Here is a 23,730-nt window from a genome sequence, read left to right on the forward strand (position 1 = left end):
GATTGTCTCTATATAGTTTTACAATCAAATAATTTAAAATAGAATAAAACTCTGAAAATCAATACTAATTATAGCAATATTTCATGCTTTCGTCCATATATAAAAGTCTTAATTATTCCAACTGCTTAATAAGATTGTCATGACTGAATGCTTAGAAATGGTCATAGATCATTAACAGTAAACTAAACATATTTATGCAACAGAGTGGCAAAACCGGCCTCCATGCACGTACAACAGGAACAATTAAGGTTAATTGGGATATATGTTGTACAAGCTGGAGAATTAAAGGCTGATCAGGTAATTGGATGCAAGTGTTCAACCAATTAAGATTTATTTTCAGGACTCTGAATGCAACAACTTCAGAGACTTATGCTGCATATATGCATGCATGCATGGATATTGGCTCCCGATTTTTGCTAATAAATATTATTGTTCTTGAAGGCGATTCTCTAGTGATCATTCAAGCTTTAATTAAATTTTGTTATATAATTTAAATTACTTTCAATATTGAATTCCTTAATTATATATCATACATATAATATGTATAAAATAAATTGTGAGACAATTATAACTGCATTTAATTGCAGGAATTTGACAATTATATATAATTAAAGGAGGCGCCAGGGATATTAATGTTGTTATATATATCACGTGATCGTGGCGGCCTGGATGAGCTAGGAAAGAATACATGAATATGGGCTTTTTAGTATACCGATCATGATCATCACGTCCCCAGTTTTTGTGCATTATTCATATGGATGGCGAACGCTAATGTAATTAATACACATGACCAGACGGCAACAACCGCGCAATTTGCAATATCCAGCTTGCAATATCGCAGTCTACAGTACTGATTTATTCATGAGGCCTTGCAAAATGCTAATTCATATATAAATGCATATACATGACATCTCTCAAAGTAGTTTTCAACACTCCACCAAAGCAAGCAAGCATGCACCAAGCTAGTGATATAATGACAAAATTCAGTAAGATATTCCTGCGTCAGAACAATCTGCAACTTTCCTAATCTCACATGTTTGTTTACGCGCTTTGCTTCAGCAATGGTTGATCTTCGAAATCAATCAGAAGCCTAAGTTCTAATTAATGCAGAAATATATATACATACATATACATATACATATACGTATAGCCTTGTTCAGTCAGACTCGTTGCTGGGTAGCTGTAACATGCATTGGATGTGAAGAAATCTGGTATGACGAAAGTAGCCCATAATTAAGGCAAACACTATGAATTTAAAGTAAATGGTCCAAATTATAAGTATTTACAAGGTTCTCATCATGTAATATTGCACATTGCAGTACATGCGGTACTACATCTTCACAAAATCATGTGTCTGGCTTTATTATGCAGTAGAGACTGACCTGATCTCTATCCAGAATATCGATTTACCTTTGATTTGATAATTCTGTCTAAACTGCCAGAGCAAAATCTGAGTAACCAAGTTAACAAAAAACTCAGCAGGAATGCTTCGGGTGCGAGTGGTCGAGAGTTCGATTCTCGTAACACCCCCGAACTTCCCTCAATTTTTAAAGCAGTAAAATTGCCTCAGATCTTAAAAAGGAGTTTGCACCAGCCGGGAATCGAACCCGGGTCTGTACCGTGGCAGGGTACTATTCTACCACTAGACCACTGGTGCTCAATGAAAGTTTGAGAAACTTTTATCTTTAATTCCATGCTTTTCATAGATGAGGACTTCCTGGTTATTGACTATCGAGAGTCCTCGAAATATGTTTACTGCTTAAAGAATTCTTAAAAGTGCCGTTTGGATTGTGCTTTGTACATGCAGAAAATAAGTCTTTGGATTAGTTATAAAGATGTTTGGGGTTGCTCCAAACACCATTTTTTTTTTTTTTTTAAGGAAAATAACTTCATTATATTGAAGCACAAAACCTCAAATCTGATTACAATAGTGTTTATCAATGAAAATTACATTTTCAATAAAACTAGGGACACTATGCCACCAAATATGCATATCAGTAATGGACCATGCATGCCTTGCAAGTCGATGTGTTGCCACATTAGCAAGTCAATTGTCATGTTGTAATCTACAATGTAGGAAACTTTGCATCAGTCTATTAATTTCATACACTAATGTTCTTACTGTTGCAAAGGAATTTGTATCACTGTTGACCTCCTTGACCATAAACAAGCAGTCACTTTCAATGATAAGGTTATGGATGCCAAGGTTGAGACAAAATTGTAACCCCTTTAGTAAAGCCACTGCTTCAGTAATTTTTGGCTCAAGATCTTCATCCTCAACTCTGCTAACTGCCATAATGACATCTCCCATAGAATTTCTTAAAATGGCTCCTATACCAGCCTTGTTATGATAAAAAAAAAAAAAAAAAAAAAAAAAGAAGAACAATGCACCATCCACATTCAATTTGTAAAAGTTCTCAGGTAGGGAAGATCACCTATAAACCAATTCCTTAATAGCCCCTGTTGCTGCAGACCAGAAATAGTCTTCAACTTCTTAGAAAGAGCAAAACGAATGACTTGTTATGGAGGCAAGCTGATGTAGTCACAAACCATCTTATTTCTCCTAAACTAGAACCCCAATGCCATTAGAATGAAATCTGTTAAGTCATCAAATGAACCTCTTGAATGGACCTCCATAGCAGCAAGCATAAATGAACTGATTTGATCAAATTGTTGCAGAACAGAAAACTTCCTCAACCAAAACTCATGGATAGATGGGCAAAGAAACAATGCATGAGCTAAATCTTCCACATGGTACTGACAGAAACAATATTGACCATTCACATTCAACTTCCTATTAATAAGATTTGGCATGGTAGGGAGACCTTCATTACATGCTTTTCAAGCAAAAATTTTCACATTTTGAAGGATTTTTAACTTTCAAAGAGCATTCCAAAACCTTTTCAGATAAGCCCCATTTGAAGACTCATACAAATCAGGAACTGTAAAGGTTTTGAAAAACTTGTAAGCACTTTGAACATTGAACATGCCATTTTTCTCATGCTCCCAAATCCACTTATCCATATCACTTGTGGCACTAGGATGTAGTTTTAAAACAGCATCTGCTACCTTTGGATTGAAGAGCGATCTGACCATTGGGAGGTTCCTCCAGTTTGTAGTGCTATCTATCAAAGTAGCAACCTGTCCATTCAAGTTAGCAAAATCCACACCCTGATATAAACTTCTAGAACACAATTCCTCCCTCAAATTTTGAAAACTAGGTACCCAAACATCCATTAAAATATGAAGAGATCTCCCATTCCTAACACTCTATCTACCACCTTTTATAAGAAGGTTCTTTGCCTCCCAAATGCCTCTCCAAGCATAAGAGGAATTACACCAAGAGAAGCCTTCAACAGGTTACCATTAGGAAAATATCTAGCACAGAGAATCTTATGAAACAAGCTTTATTCATTCTACAATAGCCTCCAAGCTTGCTTTGCCAATAAAGCTATATTGAAAGTCTCCAACTCCTTAAAACCCATCCCTCCAACAGATTTAGACTGACACATCTTCTTCAAACTAACCCAATGCACTTTTCTTTCCTAATGCTTTTGCCCCCACCAAAACCTGGCCATCATGCTCTCAAGTTTAGAACATAGCTTGGAAGGAAGCTTGAAGCAACTCATAGCATAAGAAAGAATTGTCAATGCCACAGCCTTGAGAAGCACCTCCCTTCCCCCTTGAGAGAACATATTGCCCTTCCACCCTTGTAATTTCAGCCATACTTTATGTTTAATCTTAGCAAATGCATTAGTTTTAGACCTACCAACTATTGGAGGCAGACCTAAATATTTCTCATATTGCTGCATTTGAGAAGTATGCCACAGATTCATAATAGCCTACTGTGTAACTTCATCAACAGTTTTGCTAAAAACCCATTGCAGTTTTGTCTTTGTTAATCTGTTGCCCTGAAGCCTCCTCATACTGACTCAACAGTTGTTGTAACCTGAGATTTGTAGCCACATCAGTTGCATAAAAATGAGACTATCATCTGCAAACAGCAGATGACTAAGTCTAGGAGCCCCTCTGAATACCAGAAACAGATTTAGATGCAGCAGCATTTTTCAATAAACTGATTAGCCCCTCAGTACACAGAAGAAGAAGATAAGGTGTGTTTAGCAAGTGAGAGTATCTCAAGTACTCTCACTATTATTCTTTACTTTATTATTACTTTTTACCTACTTTTCTACTATTCATTACTTTTCACCTACTTTTTACTGCTATTCAATATTTTATTATTATTTTTTCACTACTATTCACAAACATTCTCAACACTTCTCAAATATTCTCACTATCCAAGACAAACAACTTAGGAGCCCCTCTGAATACCAGAAACAGATTTAGACTCAGTAGCATTTTTCAATAAACTGATCAGACCCTCGGTACACAAAAGAAGAAGATAAGGAAAGATGGGGTCCCCTTGCCTCAATCCTCTTGAGGGCACAATATGTCCAGTTGGAGAGCCATTAATCAATACTGAAAAAGAAGCAGTCATCACACACTTCATCATAAGTTGAATTAATATTTCATGAAAACCCAGCTTCCTCATAATAGATTCAAGGAATATCCATTCAACCCTATCATAGGGACATAAAACCTTTACTCATGTCTAGCTTAAGGGACATAAAACCTTTCTTAGCCCTCTTCTTTCTCTTTAAAAAATGAAGAACTTCATAAGCCATTAAAACATTATCTGTTATCAATCTTCCAGATAAGAAAGTAGACTGTGAATCTGAGATGACAACAAGCAACACATTCTTGATCCTATTTGCAATAACTTTGGACATTAGCTTATAAACCACATTGCACAAACTAATAGGTCTAAAATCATTTACCTTCAAAGGGAACTTCTTCTTTGAAACAAGAGTAGTAAATGTATGATTTACAGCTTGAGGAAAATCACAAGAATTCAAAGCATGTAAAATTGCAGAGGCAATAGAGCTTCCAATATTAGGCCAATACTTTTGGAAAAATAAATGAGGCATGCCATCAGGCCCTGGAGCCTTCGAATGGTGCATTTCCTTGAGAGCTCTGACCATTTCATCAGCAGTTTAATCCTCTATAAGCTCCTCATTCCTTGAATCTGAAGCTTTTCTCTCCATTTTATTAAGAATCACACCTTTATTTTGAGTGCCTGTAGAAGTAAACAAGGAAGATAAATGGTTAATAATAAGACTATCACATTGATCCCCTTCCTTCCAGCAACCTCCCTCATCCATATGTTTCAAAATACTATTCTTCTTCTTCCTTTAAGAAGCTTTAACATGGAAAAATTTGGTATTTTGGTCTCCCTTAGCTAACCAAAGAGCCCTGGATCTTTGCCTCCACATAATCTCCTCCTTATCCAACCACTTTTGCACTTCCTCAGAAGCATCACAGAACCCACTTGTGCTCAATACTGTTGGATCCCTTTGATGTTCAAATTTAAGCTTATTCCTTGCTTCTTGTAGCTTAACATGAACTTTACCAAACTTGGACTTATTCTATAGCTGAACTTGGAACCACAACCTAAAATACTATTCATCACCCCTTGCAAACAGTTTTGAGAATCAGACAATCACCAAGTATCCTTTACAATCTTAAAGCAATCCCCTTCACCTAGCCATATAGTCTCAAATCTGAATGGTTTAGGCCCCCTCCTCCTGTTAAGAGCACCTTCCAATTCTGACCAAATTGGGAGGTGATCAGAATAGGCTATAGAGCCATGAGTAACTGAGGCCATCTCATACAAATTGCACCAAGTTAGATTTCCCACAAATCTATCAAGCCTCTCAAAAATCAGAGCTGAGTCACCCCTTTCATTGCACCAAGTATATCTAGGGCCACTAAAGGCGAGATCTTTCAACTCACAGTCGACTAACAACTCTTGAAAATCAAGCATTTGTTGTTCTGGCCTATCCCTTCCCCCATTTCTCCTCATGAGTAAGAATCTCATTAAAGTCCCCAAAGACTAACCAAGCTTTAAAAGGTTCCTTTTTCAATCTCTTAATCAAACTCCAAGTCTCTTTTCTTCTAGTAGCCTCTGGCTGCCCATAAACTCCTGTTAAGAACCAAAGTATTGAGTCATCTTCCACCTGAGCATCAATATGAGATGATGAATTGCTAAGAATAGGTAAGTTAATATCTTTCTTCCATAAAAGAGCCAATCCCCCACTTCAACCCAGAGCATCCACTGTCAAACAACTATCAAACCTTAATCTAACTCTACATAACTCCATACCTGCAGCTTTAAGTTTTGTCTCTAACAAAACATCAGGATCTTCTTTTCTGATTAAATCAAAAAATGTTCGAATACCTCGAGAGTTGCCAAGCCCTTGGGTATTCCAGCTTAAGATCTTCATTGATTGCTGTGGGGCTGTGAACCAGCTTCCACCGATATCTTAAGATCACTTTTAGTCATTTCCTCATGCATGTTAGCCTTATTTTTTTTACCTTTTAGAAGCTCTAGATAGTTCCCCTCCAGAGTTAGGACTAGTAACTATTTTGGTCCCTACCTCAGAATTAATAGTAAGAGATTTATGGATATGAGACCTTAACACCCTCTTCCACCTTCATGACACACAAGAATGTTGAGAAGTAGCATGCACATAATTAGTAAGATCCTTCCAACCAGTTTGCTTATCTAAATTCTCCCCACTATCAAATACTGAAATACCCCCCCCCCCAGCTGACCATTATCCTCAGACTCTTCTATCAAACACCCTCCATTTAAAACTCCTATATTATTGCCAGAAACCTTGCTTAACTGCCTTTTCTTTGAGATATGCTCCTCACAATTAGTTCCTTAAAACGGAAATTGAGAAGCAGGATCACTACATTCAAAACCATCTTTATCTTCTCCATGATATCCTCCACATTTGAATGATTGGCATTAACTTCCTTCGAAGGAGTTACCAGTGAATCTCCGTCGACCGAAAAAGCCTCACATACCGGCGAACCCTTCCTGTCATTTTGTTATTTTTCTCGACCTCGAACAGAACCCTCAAAGCCACCTGCATGAAGCCATGGACCATAAGGAAAATCAGAGACTGCCATCTTCTACATAGCTTCAGTCCACTGATCACAGCTCCGATGATTGTGTCCAAGAGTTCCACATAGATAACAAAAGTTAGGAAGACGTTCATACGAGAACCTAATCCAAATTGGCTGGGATGTCCCCACACAGATCTTCTTCCTAAGTAATAATGGCTTCGAGACATCCAAGCATACTCAAACCCTCATGAACTCTCCCCATGCCAACCCATCTTTCTATAAATCCACTTCCACAACCCTCCCCAATTCCTTACCAATGATGTTGCCCATGTTACAATTCCTGGCCATAAGTGGGAGATCGTGAACCCCTACCCAAAAAAAAAAAGCCTCTGATAATGAAACTTGTTCTCCTGCATATCTTGTAAATACATATCCATTAAGAAGTTGTAACTAATATACTAGATATTGTTAAATGAACTTATCCTTTAAAATGGTTGACAATATTAGTGAAGGGCTCCTAAGAGGCTATATTAGTCTATGTCGAATGAGGATTCTCCTACAATGGAGAGGTAAATAGGACTTGCCAAAGTAGGAGGTGATCCTCAACCGATTTACACACATTTACAAACACACATATTTCTTGCATGCGCGCACACACATTTACAAACACATATTTCTTGCATGCGCACACACACATCCATACATATATATATGTGGGTGTAGAACTGGATGCGGATTTGGATACCCGGCCATAACCAGATCTGTATCTGGGTTTTAAAAACTGAACAGTTATCCACTTGGATAAATCTGAAAACAATCCAGACGGTATCCAGGTTTATGAATACCTTGTTTTTGTTTTCTTTTAAAACTTTTTAAAATATTTTTATAATACTTTTTTTTAAATAATATATTTTTAACAATTCAAAAGGCTTTTTTTTTTTTAATAGGCCTTTATGTTTATTATTATTTTTATACAAAATAAATAATAATACATCAACACACACACAATACATGCATATTACATATTACATTATTGTTTACATCACAATGCAAAACATCAATATACAATGAACAAAATAAATAATAATACATCACAACAATATCAAGATGAGCCTATGAACTCAACTATAGAAGCAGCTGCAATACTAGCAAATGTATTTGAATCTGTGCTTCAGCTTGAGAACCTCCAAGTGAATACTCGTACAACATCAACAACATGGTAAAGAACTCAACGTCCCCTGATGATCTCAACATCAACCTTATCAGAATTCTCTTATACTTGACAAAGACACCAAAATCAACAGCCACCATTGTCTCGGCTGTCAAAACCAGACAAAAGACAAAAGAAACCTATATGTACTTATTTCTTTTTTATTAAGACTTTTATTTGGTATTTTACTATTTAGTAGAGTGAAATCTGAATAAAGAGTACAGTACTTGTCAAAGACATTACATAATTAGGTTGGAAAAAAAAAAAAAAAAAAAAACTAAACAAGCACTGCAATTTAAAACCAGACAAAAGAAAAGAGAGTAAAATATACACTGCACAAGACTTACCTCTGGCATGACTCATCAACAAGAAAGCATCGATCGGTTACCAAAGAATATGCAGAAAACACATTTACCTGATTGTAAAGGTGGTAAAACATGCATCCCCCCAAAAAAGGTCGGTGATGAACTTGGTTAGACCTACTTTTGCAATTGCATCATTAAAACCATGCGTAAGTAGTTGAGGTCCCTCCATCTGTAAAATAAAACAAGGACAAAAAAGAATTAGAGACTTTAGAATATAAACTCATCAGATGCATTATACAGGTCAGTACAAACATCCAAATCTAGGGGTTGCAAGAGAAGTTCACTTACAATGATGGCAGGTGGAATACAGATGAAGAGGGCAATGATTGAAATATAAGCATAGATATTAGTGCTATCCATGTCAGTCTGCAAATTGACATTTAAAAACAAAAAGATCAGTAGAAAAACTTTGATTTATGGAAGTTAACAACTTTCTAAACTCATTTAACGGCTTTGCATGTTCAACTCCAATAAAGGGGTTAATGAGAGTTGCATAGAAGATAAACCTGCATGGCTTTCATTAAATAGATATCCCTGTAAGTATAGGAGATATTGGAAATCATGGCACTAAATGAAGCCAGTCCAGTTAAACGACAGCTCGGTCAACGATGCTATGGACACACCTGCATCATGTCAAATTAAAGATAAACACACTTTGTAGATAATATAATTTCATGACATGCAATCTTAACAGATACATAATTTCATAAATCAGCCCTGCAGTCAAGTGGCTTGGTCTGCTAAGATTAAGAACATTTCGACCTGCATATATAACTGAAACAAGCAAGTTACAGAAAATTAGAGCATAAGAACACTAATCATCTTCTTATAAAATCATATATGACGATCACAATACACAAAACATAATAGCCTCGTCCTCATCACGAACAAAAAATGCTTTAGTTGCTGAAGTTGAGGGAGGGTTACCTTAAGAAGAAAAAAATGTAAAAGTTAAGTTAAAATTGATAAATTAGTAATAAAAAATCAAAATTAACAAATAAAAATATTTACCTTCGATATCAATGCCTTCTACATGCTCCTCCACCTCCTGAATATTAATTGGTTTACTACCCAACCAATTTTGACTGCAGATTAAGGCTTGTACAGTCTCTGGCACTAATGAGCTTCGATAAGGGTCCAATACACGTTCCTCGATGCTGAATGCGAACTTGGATGCAACGGTGAAAATAGGGATGACAAATACATTACATGCAATATCCGCAATGATGAGATATCTAAACGAGTTCCTCTTCCACCAAGTCAAAATCTCAAACTCAGGTGTTTTTGGTTCAGTCACATCCGAAAAATACCTATCCACCTCCGAGCTAAATTCCGAATTGTGTTGCTCCTCAAGATATTGCTTTAAAGTTATATCAAAATCTTTGCAGTCTAGGTTATCACTAATAATACTTGAGGAACTTATTTGGGCCACATGTGATCTTCCACTACCTAGCCCTTGAAACTTGTGGTATTTCTCAGTCAAACAATTTCTGAGCAATCTTACTTTGGCCTCAATTCTATCGCCCCATTCATTCCCTTTGCACATTTTCAACCAATATGCTAAGGCTGTAATCTGATACCAAGGGTCAAGGATAAAGCTACATAAATAATCATGTTCATCCTATCCGTGTTCCCCTAATATTTATCAAACTTAAGCTTCATATTAGATGCCATGCTCATTCACACACTATCCTCACACAGACACAATTTGTTCAAAGTGTGCTCAATTGTACAAAGTTGCTCAAATAGCATATTTGAGGTTATAACAGCCAGCTAGAAATTCAATGGTGAAATTTCTATAGACTTTAGAAACCTTCTTGAAACTTCCTAAATCTTCACGAATCGACCAATCTCGTAGGTTTATGTCTGTCAGCATAGTCAGTGTTATCACTCACTAAAGTGCTAGAAGTGCACTTTTATTTATTTGAGGTAGTTAGAAGTGTCAGAATGTGAATTGGTCTGCGACCCTAGACTCAGTAGATTATTTAGGATTTTATGGTGCGATAATCTCATTTTTCAGTTTTCAAACGAAACACTTGTTCTAAAATGCATTTTGTTTATTTTGAGGCACTTCGGTTTGAATTTTGATAAACGAATTGCACAGTTAGTTTAGTGTGTATGGTTAGGATTTTACAGTGCAAAGTTTATTTTCACTTTTCCCAAAATGAATAGTAACTTCAACAGTAGCAGAAAGTGTAGTGTTTTTAAAATCACAATGTGGAATGTCTGAATTAGGTTAAAGAAATTTTATTTGGACACTTGAAAAGATCTTAGCCACACTTGGCAAAAAATATTGGACACTTGGCACCAAGAGATGAAAATGTGAAGGAAATCAAGGTGTGAGATCATGCCACCTAAGCAAAATACTATCCCACCCAATCAACCAAATTGTATCAAACAAAAGAGGGTTTCAATCTTAGTGAAACCATAAATACTTAGAATTCAATTGAAATCTCAAAAGTTTGGTTAAAACCGAAACCCTAAATGGTTTCCCTAAATCCCAAACCTTGGCCTCCAAACCTTATTTGATCAGATTTTTAGCATTGTGTTTAATTATTTGATTAAATCACTTCCATATGCTATTAGTTCTTCGAATTCATGTTATGACATCTTATCCAACCCTTTAAACTTTGGAATTTTGATTGGACAAAGACAAACTGGATATGGGCTTAATATCATTTCAAACCCTAACCAAACCCTCTTTAAACTCCAAATTGAAGCCCACTTGTTTAAGACCCATTAAGGCAATGAATTTTGGCCAACTTGGCAAAGCTTCTTAAGGAAGTTTCCACTCGCCCATGGCAGACCAACCTCTGCCCATGACAACCCCAAATAGTCACTTCATGTGGGAGGAAAAAGCCACCTCACCACCACCATTCTCTTGGAAGTTTCCTTGGCTGAAACCACTCACTATTTGCGCCTTTTGTGATCTAATTACCATACATCAAGGTCAAGCCCATACTTCACTTTTCAGAATTTTATTAGGTGTGCAAGTCATCATTTCACTCATTTTACCCATTTTCATTTACGTTCTTGGAGAGAACACTTAGAAGCTCTCTCGAGAAGTTGTCTGAGTCTTTTGCGTGCCATTTTGGAAATCCTTATAAGTATTTTTCATGATGAGTCCTTAATAAAAGTTGTTTCTATTTGAGTCTAATTTCTGTTGGTACCTTTAGTGTTTGATTTAATGGTCATTGGGTTGGTCAAAAGTTGTTTTAACCATGGCGAGGTCAATTTGAGTAATAAATTGGATAGTGTTTTGTAACTTGGAGTTTTTGACCAACCCAATGGACAGATTTTGGTCCAAAAGTTTTATGGAGTGTTGTCAACATGTTTATATGGACAGATCTTGGTCCAAAAGCTTTTGATGAAAGATTGTCTCATATCTAGAAACTTAGAAACTGGATTGAGAAAAATAGTTTCTATTTTAAGACAATTTGGAACAACAACAAGATGAGTTTAGAAGAGATGTGCAACTCTAAATGCAGATGTTTATACAATAGTTCAGGCCTCCAAGTAACTAATTTACATTATATGTAGAGATTTTATGATCTATTTTTGTACGAAGAACTCTAGTACTACTACTGTTTTATTTATTTAATTCGCACTTATTAGACTAGTTTTTTTGGTATTAAATAAATTGTAATGTATTTTATTAAATATTATGTATGTCTATTTGGTTTTTAATTATTGGATAAAATAAAATAATTACTGTTCAAACGAGAAAAACCATTCGAATAAGATGAGTAAAACTAGTCAAACATTGATATAGAACATTCAAATGTAATCGGAATTAAACGTTTGAATAGTACGTGAAACTGTTCGAACGAATCATCAAACGTGAACTAAACATCTGAACGTCTACTGATATGAAATCGTTCGACCCTATCATGATTCGTTCGAACGTCTCACAGTTTGACCATCAAATTGTTTGTTTGAACATTTCCTAACACAAAATACGTTTGAACATAAATTTTGTAACATTTAAACATGATTCTAGGACGAAATTCAAGCATCCCGAAAAATTTATTCTGTTCAAATGTGATTGAATGGTTTTGCTCAATTTTTGGGACGAAATTGATATTTTTGTCCCAAAAAACCTTTTATCAATTTTGTCCCAAAATACATTTTGGGATTGAAACGACCTTGGGAAGATTTTTTTTTTTTTTTTCATTCTTAGAAGTATTTTGGGACGAAATCCCAATTTTTTGGGACAAAATTTGTTGTCCCAAAATGCGTGCAGCTGCTTTCGTAACAATTAATCCAAGAGAAGAAGATACCGAAACACTGAAATCTAAGTTTTCACATCCAAATGTAAATTGAATGATTGGTATGAACAGCGTAATTGGATCCAAACTCACAGACTTAAAACTTTTCAAATCAAATAGTATCCCAATGAAGTTTTAGGGAACAGATGTCATAAATAGCAAACTGCATCGATCATATATATAAAACATAATCTTATCTAAAAAATAATGTTGGAGAAGTACAAGTCCAATTCTCACTTATTCCCTCATAAGTTTAACTAGCTAGCTAGACATGATGTCTAGAAAAGCATCATTAATGTGACCTATTAATGCCACTGAGATCAAGCAAGGCGCAGATCGTGGGAAACAAATCCTCCAGCATCATGAAGATTCAGATTCTGCAGCTGGAATGCAAATAAGTTGGAGGCACCATTGGCTATAGCAACTGCGGATTCATAGTCTGCAGCTTCATTGTCCACCACTAGTCCATATTGGGATTCCTCATATTTTGCTCTCTAAAATTAAGGGCACCAGAAAGAGAAACAAGATCATCATTTTGGATACTATATATTTGTAAATATGAGTTGAAACATAAAACGAACGATTAACAGAAGAAAATTGAATTGAATTGAATTAAGAAAAACTCATTTTCCCCAGCCTTACAAGATTGAGCTGGAGATCGCGGTGTATTTCCTTCAAGTTCTTGATCTGCAACGAATGATAAGAATAATGGTGTTCTAAAAAAGCAGCTTAGAAATGGAAAATCTGGTGGGAATATGAAACATAAATTAAGAAAGAAGTCAGCTAGTACTATTGAATTTACAAACCTTTTTGTTGTATTTATCGGTCTGGCCTTTGATCACATGCAACTGTGAAGGATACATGAAGCTTGGATGGTTAGCTCAAAAACGTTTTGATACTCCAAAATATCTATATATACAGCTCCATTATAGAAATTTAGCTAGATAGAAACCTCGGACAAATTCATATGCAAGATAGATTGGCGAAAATAAAATGATGAAAAAAATTACTAATTCCATTTCATGGTGCTTTTTCTTCCGAAGAAAGTTCAATGGATGAGGTCCAGATCTCAAGGATTCTGAGCTTCAAGGAACTGCAAAAGCACTTTAAAAACCATAGGCAATTGGAGTCTATTCATTTTCTTTCTATATATACCTATATATATTTGATAAAAGCTACTTTGCCTCTCTTGTTTTACCGCTCAAGTTAAATACTGTCATTTTTTTTTAATTTAGTGATTAAAAAAATGATTTTAAGTGTATTTATATATTTTTTTTATTTTTTAAAAATATTTAAATATATTAAAAAAATATGAAAAGAAAAAAGAAAAAAAAAATGCTAGGCAAGACTCTATATATTTTTCGAAGAGTTCCAAGTATGCCAAATAAAACCCACCCAGTTTGAACTGAACTTTCAAATTTCATACCTGTTCGAAAATAACAAGAATAATTACCATTTAATTAGTTTTATATACATTATTCAGAATTTGAAAAATGCTATTTATATACCTCTTATACATGCCAGCTTTCACTTGCATTATTAACTTCTAATTGAAAACAATAGTCAGGATACTGCATCTAGATGAGATCTAGCAATGCATAAAAAGATGTTGAAAAAATTGTACAAATAAGTGTCTTAATTAAGAAACTACTGCACTAATTGAAGTCCATGTATTCATATATTGACAGTTGTGCTTTCTCAAATGAACAAAGATCAGTAACATAAGGAGCAAGGGAAAACTGCAAACTGGCGTCGTTTGTTTTTAGAAAATATTTCATCTCATTTTATCGTTATAATTTTTTCAACTTCCAACACAAAATAAAATAAACAATTCAATTTTTTTAAATCTCAAAATAAAAATAATATTAAAAAATATATTTTAATAATATTTTATTTAAATTTTTAACTTTAATCTTAACTCATCTCATCTGCGAAAACAAACGAGATTTTGTTCTACATCTTAGTTTTTATCATGCATCCAATTCATGTTTGTTTCCAAGTAGTACTACTGACTGTCTACTTACGCTGGGAATGGAATTAATAAAAATCTAACCTTTCGTGCGCGTATGACGTCCACGGAAGTAGACACCTTATGCTCAAGAGCATGGAGCTCGACAAAGTTCAGACCGTTCAGATCTTGACCCAACCTGTGCCTGTCAAAACCATACCTGAATGAGCTACACATGAAAAACTTGGGCGCTCTACGTTTCGGGCATGGGGCTGCTTTTAATCTACCAGATCATTGCTTTTCCCCTCTTGTTTTACCTTATCTCCCTGCCCAGTCGATTGTTACTATCCATCAGATTCTTCAAATCTTCTAACATCTTCTGCAGTCACAAGTACGCAGAAACAAACCAGAAAGAGAAACAATGAGGAAACCATTAATAATATAAATAGACACATTCACAGATCAAACCTAGAAAGAGATGGGAGAGATTAACCTCGTAGTGTGAGCTCCACAGATCTATCCCCAAAGCCTTTTGGTACTGATCATAGATCTCCTTTGTCCTGGTTGATAAAAGATTTATCAAAACAAAATCTATCTACTAGCGTTTCATTCTTCAAAGAACAACAAAAGGAGAAAGAGACGAAAGCGTTATCTACATACGTTGTGTTGGGACTGGTATACTCGTGCAACTTTCCACCGGTGGAGAACATGATGAGGGAGACCTTAGCATCGCAAAGAACTGTAAGCTCCTGAGCTTTCTTGAAAATACCATTTCTTCGTTTGGAGTAGGTGACCTGCCTGTTCGTGCGGTTCTCTATCATCTTGATCTCGATCTTTCCACGGCCCATCTTCTCTATTGTTTTTCCTTCTTCTTCTTCTCCAATTAAACTGATCTAGAACGGAGCTCCAAGTGGGCGTTTGAGAGCATATAGATGTTAAAGTGAAAGAGGAAGACGTAGATAGAAAAGAATAGGGTTTCCATATCTGGTAATGGGTGTTGAAAACTTGAAAGTGAGGTTGTAGTGTAACTGAAAGTATAGACACTGAGTCAGTGCAGAGGATCGTGGGGCTGGGGAAGGTCTGGGTAATATTGGCCTGATAACGTGTGATGTCGGTTCTGTTGGGAATTTGGACCTCCCAAATTCACCCCTCAAGATCCACCCTTTGGTGAAATATGAAGAAAAATAGAGAAATAATAACAACACAAGAATTTACGTAGAAACTCTTAAGCAGGAGAAAAACCACCAGATTCAGAGAAGAAAATACACTATGTGAAAAATTATTACAATCACATAATTTTTCTCCTCACCCCAAATGACACCTACAAAGCTTCTCCACTAGCAAAACTTCAACTCTCACCTCTTTCATTTTTACAAAAAAAGGTTAATAGAGAAATTTTCTTAGAGTCACAAGTTACTAATTAAGTTTATGATTTGGTGTAATTAACTAAGATGCCAAACACTTTATTTATAGGCCTTAAGGCTTGCTCCTCAATTCTTTCCCACTGGTGTGGGACTCCAAAGGAGCAAACCCAACAATCTCCACCTTGCAACTTTGGCTGATCCCACAACCACACTTCACCGCAATGAAGATCTTCATAACTTCCGCTATCATTCTCCACCATAAAAGCATACCCACTCAGAATAAACAATTCCAAGTATTTCAATTTCGGCGTATGTTGAAAATAACCTTGCTGAAAATTATGGTGCAACTTCTACGTTTGGCTTTCCTTGAAGTTCATCAACCATCAACATGAATTTCCATCACACATCCTGCATTAATGCCAAACCAATGCCTGTGTGCAAACTTGTGAACCCACTAATTTTAACACATCCTCTATCATGACAACTTTGGGAATTAGCGGCATGCCATGAGGATGTACATATCCCTTTTCAAAAGACATCGTCTCCCATGGAGAGAGACACAATGTTAGTTTTATTACCAGTATCTTCATTTACTAACTTGGAGCCACTTGCCGAACCTGCTCCTGCTTTTGGACAATTTTTCTTAACGTGCCCAGATTGTCTATACCGCCAGCAGACTACTTTCATCTTCATGAAGTTATTCTTCTTCCCATTACCAGCTACTACAAATGCAAAGTTTCTAGGTGGATCATTTCTTCCACCACCTAGTCTTCTCTCTTCAGAAAAGAGTTTACTGATAACATCTGAAAAAGTTATTTTCTCTTTCCCATGTATCAAAATAGGCTTCATATGCTCATAGGAAAGTGGAAGAGACCAAATGAGCCTCAAGGCTTAATCCTCATCATCAATTTTAACTCTAATAAATTTTAGCTCAGAGACAATGTCATTGAGAATACTTAAATGATTTGAAATAGTCGTACCTTCACTCATCCGCAGTGTATGAAACTGCTCCTTCAGGTACACCCGATTCGAGACACCCTTCGTTTGATACAACTCTTCGAGCTTTTCCCAGAATTCATTTGCCGTAGATATTCCATGTACATTTGCAAGAACATTCTTGGCAAGGCACATACGTATATCACTTGCTGCTCTCAAATCTAGATCCTCTTAATCTTCATCGCTCATTTCAGATCTGCTCTTTGTTTCATCAGTCACGCTAGTATCACTGTTGACTTCAAGGGTTGGTCTGCCCTTAAATGCCTTGTGTAATCCTGATTGAATCAAAACATCTTTGACTTAAACTTGTCACAAGCCAAAATTGATTCTCCCATCAAATTTCTCCTCCTCATATATGATAGGATTTGAAGCCTTACTTCCTGACATTGCCTCGATGAATTTTACCGTAGAAATGAATGGTACTGATCACTAAGTAAATTCCCAAAAAAAATTATTCTTTCCTAAACATAACTTCAAGGTTTCCAGGAAAGATTGGAGGGTCACACTGGACCACTTAAATATCAATCTCCTAGACAGAACCTCCTTAGACTGTACGTATCCACCTACCACACCAAAGCTCCACCCACCAAAAAGAACCTAGTGGCTCTGATACCAATTTGGACCTCCCAAATTCACCCTCCCAGGATCCACCCTTTGGTGAAATATGAAGAAAAATAGAGAAATAATAACGACACAAGAATTTACTTGGAAACTCCCGAACAGGATAAAAACCACCAGACCCAGAGAAGAAAATACACTATGTAAAAAATTATTACAATCACATAATTTTTCTCCTTACCCTAAATAACACCCACAAAGTTTCCCCACTAGCAAAACTTTAACTCTCACCTCTTTCCTTTTTACAAGAAAAAACTAATAGAGGAATTTTCTTAGAGTCGCAAGTTACTAATTAAGCTTATGACTTGGTATAATTAACTAAGAGGCCAAGTATCTTATTTATAGGCTCTTGAGGCCTGCTCCTCAATTCTCTCCCACCGGTATGGGACTCCAAAGGAGCAAACCCAACAGGTCCGTTGCTTTTGACCACTACAAGACTTTGAATTCCATCGGTGGCCCTTTCTTTACATTGGGAAGGATGCATTAGTGCTTGCCTAGAGTATCCCCAGATTATACCTCCTTTTCTTCTTCTTTTTTCTTTTTCTTTTTCTTTTTTTTTTCTTTTTTTTTTTTTTTTTTTTTTTTGTAATTTAGGGTACTTCACATTTGAGGAAAACTCCAAATGCACCATTCGTCCTATCCCAAAATAGGGTTTTGATTTGGAAATGCTACATAGGATCTCCATATTTGCGGAGCCATTGTATATCCCCTTTCCTTATTTTGGTTCCTTACTCCTATGTATCTTCTTTCTTCGAGTCCTACTTGCTACCAAGTCTCCTTCGTATTCCAATCCTACCGCACCTCTGACCGTCTTCTTCAGTAAGTCTCTGCACCTCTGACACACACGCGCGCACACACACACTCTCTCTCATGGGAAGGCTTTTGGCTGATTGTACTATAACTCATTGGTTCATTGCTCTGCTATTCTATTTGTTACCATTTGATTGTGGCAGCATTGGGGCTCTGATTTTTACCATTGGGTCTTTGATTTGATTATTGTATCTTTGATTTGTACAGCTTCTATGCTCCTATTTTCGGGCTTTGACAGATTTTCATTATACAGATTCTGTGATTTGTGCTTTGTGTAATGTTCTGATCTCGGTTGTTGGTTGTCTATGATTTCTGAGATTTGTGGGTTGTGATAACAAGATGTGAATTTTGCTTTGTGTTTTGTGATTTCTTGGATTTGTGATTTCTGGCAACTACTCTATTGTTGACCAGCTTGTTCTTGAGTTAGTGCATTATTTCTTGTTTGCAACTTTTGGGGTTGATATGCACAAGTTGTCATTGGGGCTATATTTGTAATGTCATGAGACTATAATGATGGTAGGATTGGAAATTGGGAGTGTAGTATCAACTGCTATAGTGAATGTTCTTCGATCGATATGGCAAGGTAACCTGGATGGGCCATCTTTATTGTGAGATTTTCACAAAAGCAATCGGGATTTGAAGCCTTTCTATAATAACCCAACCTAGCCCAAACCAAAGGCCCATCCCCTTTCTCTTTTTTTTTTTTCTTTCTTTTTCTTCCCCTCCCCCCCCCCCCATTCTCTTCCCTTCCCGTCCAGTAACTTCCCCCCTTCTCAGATTCTCGACAGTTCCCCTCTCTCTCTCTCTCTCTCAATCCTTCGTGTCTCTCTCTACCCCCCCCCCAAACTCACTCTCTCACACCTGTCTCTCTCTTTCCGATTCTTTCTCTCAACCGCCATCTCGTCTCACTCTCTCAATTCCCCCCCCCCCCAACGGCACATACTCTCTCTCTCTCTCTCTAACCCTCTGTATATATACATATATATATATTATTTGTAATTTTTTACTCTCTTTCCCTCTCTCTCTGAACCACACATATAATCTCTCTCTCTCTCTCTCTCTCTCTCTCTCTATGTAACCTCTACCTCTGTCACTGTTCATTGTTGTTTAATCACCATCAACGACAATATTAGCTAAATTCTCATTCCTCATGGATAGTATTTTTTTTTATGAATTTTGAGTATAAAATTTGTTAGGATTTGGTATTTTGAATTGTTGAGAATATACCTCGTTGATTACGTAGTTAGGGTGTATTGAAGATGAATTTAATATTTAACTTGGTGGTGGTGGATATTAGCTAGAATTAATCTATTTTTATGGAAATGTTATATCGTTGAACTAATATAGGGATAGAGGCCTGTGTACATGCTGTCTGGCAGCATATTTGAAACCTATAAATTTGGAGTTTATCAATTTTGGAGAATAATCTTTTAGAACAAGTCTAAATTCATGTTATTAAGGATTGTGTGAAATTTTAGAGTTAAGTGAGATCATTTTTAGTGTAGAAGTTGACGGATTATAATAGTCTTGAAATAGGTTCCGAGTGACTGTTGACAAAAGAATATCGTGACTATTTTAACTAAAAGTCAAGGTAATTGGGTCTTTAATGGGTTTTTAATAAAAGAAACGTTGGTTTTGTGTGGAATGGTGCACTAGGGTATTATATTTCAAACTTGTGTAAAATTTGAATTTGTGCACACTATTATTGCTATTTTGGCTTTACTTGTAGGATTTGTACAAATTTTGTAATCGTTAGAATGTTTGAAAAATGCCATGTGGCTTATTAAATTTGAAAGTTAAATGTGAGCATGCTATTTATTCTTGAGCTCATGATTTGAATGTCTTTGTGACATGTTTGACGTCCCTCGCGGCGTGATTTCTTCGTGGCATAATATATTTGTAGTATATTGATGCCCTCGCGGCATGATGTCTTTGTGGCATGATATATTTGTGGTATATTGGTGATTTCCCTATTATCACGTGACCTTGAATATAACGTTTGGATGAATATGTTGGTTGACATTAAATTGTATTGCTCATATTATTGTATTGAGAATTTATTCACTCTCTTATAGTCAAGAAAATTGCCAACTCTTACACCCCCATTAAATTGCTACTTATTGAGCATGTGGTAGCAAACCACTTCATTTCACATATTTTTCAGAGTCGTAAAAATTCATTCCTTTGAAGTGATAGCTTTTGAGACAAAGATTCTAGATTGGACTTGGTTTAGTCACTTGAGGTTGGTAGTTTTTGGGCTTGATGATTTTGATGCTTGAAGTTGGTTTTGGTTGTACAAAGAGTTTTCTTATGGTCATATTTTACTTATTTTACAGTTTTTGTTGGAGTATTTGTATTTGTAATTATTTAGAATTTAATAGCTCTAGCCGAACTTGTGAATGAATTTTTGGATCATTGTATTATAGTTGTGAATACTTTAGAGATTGTGTCTATGATATATGTTGTAAATAGGGAGAAAATTTTCAAAATATAGGCAGAACTCTGTCCGTTTATAGTTTTGGGTTTGGATCGTTACAAAGGTGGTATCAGAGCTTAGGTCTATGGTTCTGTAGACACTTAGGAAAGAAAGGTGATTACAGTTGGAGCGTAGGTTAAACACACCATAGAATTAGGTCTTGATCCTCATTACATTTTGGTTTGGATGCGAATAGACAGTGGTAAGTTTTGTTGATTGTAGTCTAAAATTGATTCGAGTTTATTTATTTTTGATAAATTATGGTATAGTATTGTTTGTTGGACCTATTATTGTGCTCTTATTTATATAACTCATTTTGGTGATAAAATAGGTTAAATATGCCACCAAAGCAAATGAAGAAGTCTGTTGTTGAAATTTCAACCCCGGAATGTAATTTAGAGGAGGAAATGTCTATTGAGATTGAGATAGATGAAATTGATGAAGTGACTGATAGAATATATTCTAGAATTGCATAGAGTACTAGGAGACATGAAAATCTAAGAGAGGGTTGCTCTTTTGGATAGTTTAAAAGGCACAACCCTTTTACCTTATCTGGGGAGGCAAATCCGGTGGTAGTGGAAAAATGGTTATTGAGAATGGAGAAACTGTTAAAAGTGTTAAATTGCACTGAGACACAAAAGGTTTGATATTACTACTTTCACCTTAGAGGAAAATGGACACAAATTGCATGGCAGGGTGACTCAGCTAGCCAATATCTGTGTGATGACTTAGAATATTGGTAATCGTTTGTTTCAACCATAAGTTCTTGCCCCTTCCTCTATGTCACCATTTTATTCAAGAGTGGTCTGCAAAATGCTTTCACTATTGATATTTTCTTTCTAACATGTCTAAACTCCTTCATTTTCTATGATTTTATAGAAATGGACTCAAAAGTGCATGGAAATATTTTCTTTACAAACTTCCTAAATCAAGGCCCTAACATTGACCATACTTTCTTGAGTCAAACTCAACACAATCTAGTATTGGTGGAAGACTCTCCAACCCCACCCCAAGTAGAGGTACTTACCACAAAAGGGTGCGAACTTCACTTAAGAGGAAGACAAACTACTTGTCTCAGCATGGTTAAAAACTAAACTAGATGCAATCCAAATGACCGATAAAAAACACAACCAACTTAGGAGAAAATTCTTTTACAATCAATCAATATAAGCAAAGTGCAACATACCGGAGCATTGGGTCCTTAATGCATCAATGGTTGGCACTTCAAAAGGTGATCAATAAATTATGTGCGAAGGTATCCCAAGTCAAAGAGTTAAATCAAAGTGGCATGACTGAACAAGACAAGATATATCCATCCACTACTTTCTTGCTCTTATACATACTGTTTTACTAGATTTATGGATAAACACACACTAATTATTTCCTCTTTGATTATATTTTGCAAGTTTGATAAAGCGGAGCTTTTGTTCCAATCACTATAGAAAAGCCAATTTCCATTTGAGCATTGTTGGCACCTATTGAAGGACCAACCAAAATGCATTTAGCATTGGACAAGATGAATTTTGACAAAAACTTAAATTATTCTATAAAAGATAATCCTATTGAAATTGTTCTCATACCCGGAAAAAAAAAATTTTATTTTTATTTAAAATATTCACTAGAGAGTAAGAGTTCAAAAAAGAAAGAAAAAGATAAAAGAGTCAATAGTTAAGATTGTAATGGGAAGTGAGAGAAAAAATAATAATGAATAAAAAATAGAAAAAAATTATTCTAATAGAATAGAGAAATGATAGGGAGTGAAATGTAGGATGTTTTGGAAAGATGAGTAGTTAAAATAAGGAAATATGATTTTTGACTAAAATTTAGGAAAACATTTGGACATCCCAATGTGGATGCTCATAGGGTAAAGATTTTTTGTAGCGACTTATTACATAGAACTGATCATCAATCTGTTTAATTTAGAATAAACAATTCTTGCAATAGATCTAATTGTCATTGAGGATATATAAAGATAAACCTTGTGAGGATAGAATATACAAAAAATAGAAGTCAATAACGGATTTGATCGACTCATTCCAGCTAAATTGGAGTCCATCTCATCTTATTACCAACTTATTTTCAGATTTGTTCCCATAATCCAAATTAAGCAATTACTAGACAAAAAAAATTGTGATTTGCCTGCATTCTGAGAACACCGGTGAACGCAAGTGGTGCTTGTAAAACCCATGTACAACATGGCACACATTTTAGATGTCGATTTGGTGGTGCCTTCAATCCCCACTTATGCTTTGGTGGTAGTCATGACATCGAGATGCCAACCACTCACATCATACACCCCAAGCACATTATGACAACAAAGTGTGTGCATACATGCAATACAAGAGTGTGCAATTAAATTGCTAGTGCAAAATAAATAAGGTAGTCATTAATTCTAACAATACCAGTAAATTTAAAATTACATTGTAACACCCAAGTAGGGCTATAATCGAGTCGAGCTAGTCTTTAGCTTCTGACCTTGACTAGACACAAAAACTCAATCTTGAGCTCGAGATTTTTATTTTATCTTTGTTCCGGCTCGACTCTGTAAGATAAATTCTCAACACAAGAGAGCTCGAGCTCGTCCAAAAAATGAGCTCTAGTCGAGCCTAGCTCAAGCTCGGCTTGAGTTGTTTACTTTTTGAATAAGATTTAATAATTAATAAATTATATTACACATCACATCGGTAAGTATTTCTTCCT

At 35.7% G+C, this 23,730-nt stretch overlaps 1 protein-coding gene and 1 non-coding gene across 2 annotated transcripts; both read right to left on the reverse strand.

Moving 5' to 3' along the window:
• Nucleotides 1-1,586: 1,586 nt before the first annotated feature.
• On the reverse strand, nt 1,587-1,657 carry TRNAG-GCC. Its single transcript has one exon. It is a non-coding gene; the product is annotated as a tRNA-Gly (tRNA).
• An 11,390-nt stretch (nt 1,658-13,047) lies between these two features.
• LOC121262302 (agamous-like MADS-box protein TM6) lies at nt 13,048-15,725 on the reverse strand. Its single transcript, XM_041164708.1, has 7 exons — nt 15,427-15,725; nt 15,260-15,326; nt 15,084-15,145; nt 14,872-14,971; nt 13,625-13,666; nt 13,461-13,505; nt 13,048-13,312 (listed from the first exon to the last, which is right to left on the reverse strand). Exons 1-7 carry the CDS (start codon nt 15,612-15,614, stop codon nt 13,139-13,141), a joined length of 678 nt encoding a protein of 225 aa, XP_041020642.1. The 5' UTR covers nt 15,615-15,725; the 3' UTR covers nt 13,048-13,138.
• Nucleotides 15,726-23,730: the final 8,005 nt, after the last annotated feature.

The sequence above is a fragment of the Juglans microcarpa x Juglans regia genome, chromosome 4S (genome assembly GCF_004785595.1).
Source record: "Juglans microcarpa x Juglans regia isolate MS1-56 chromosome 4S, Jm3101_v1.0, whole genome shotgun sequence".
In the NCBI taxonomy this organism is placed as follows: Eukaryota; Viridiplantae; Streptophyta; class Magnoliopsida; order Fagales; family Juglandaceae; genus Juglans; species Juglans microcarpa x Juglans regia.

What these genes read in the sequence shown, in the direction of transcription:
- LOC121262302 (XM_041164708.1), bottom strand. Translation starts at nt 15,614, where the DNA reads ATGGGCCGTGGAAAGATCGAGATCAAGATGATAGAGAACCGCACGAAC. An exon ending in CGACTGGGCAGGGAGATAAG is followed by an intron (nt 14,972 to 15,083) that starts GTAAAACAAGAG and finishes TGGTTTTGACAG; the next exon opens with GCACAGGTTGGGTCAAGATC. An exon ending in CCGATAAATACAACAAAAAG is followed by an intron (nt 13,506 to 13,624) that starts GTTTGTAAATTC and finishes CATTCGTTGCAG; the next exon opens with ATCAAGAACTTGAAGGAAAT.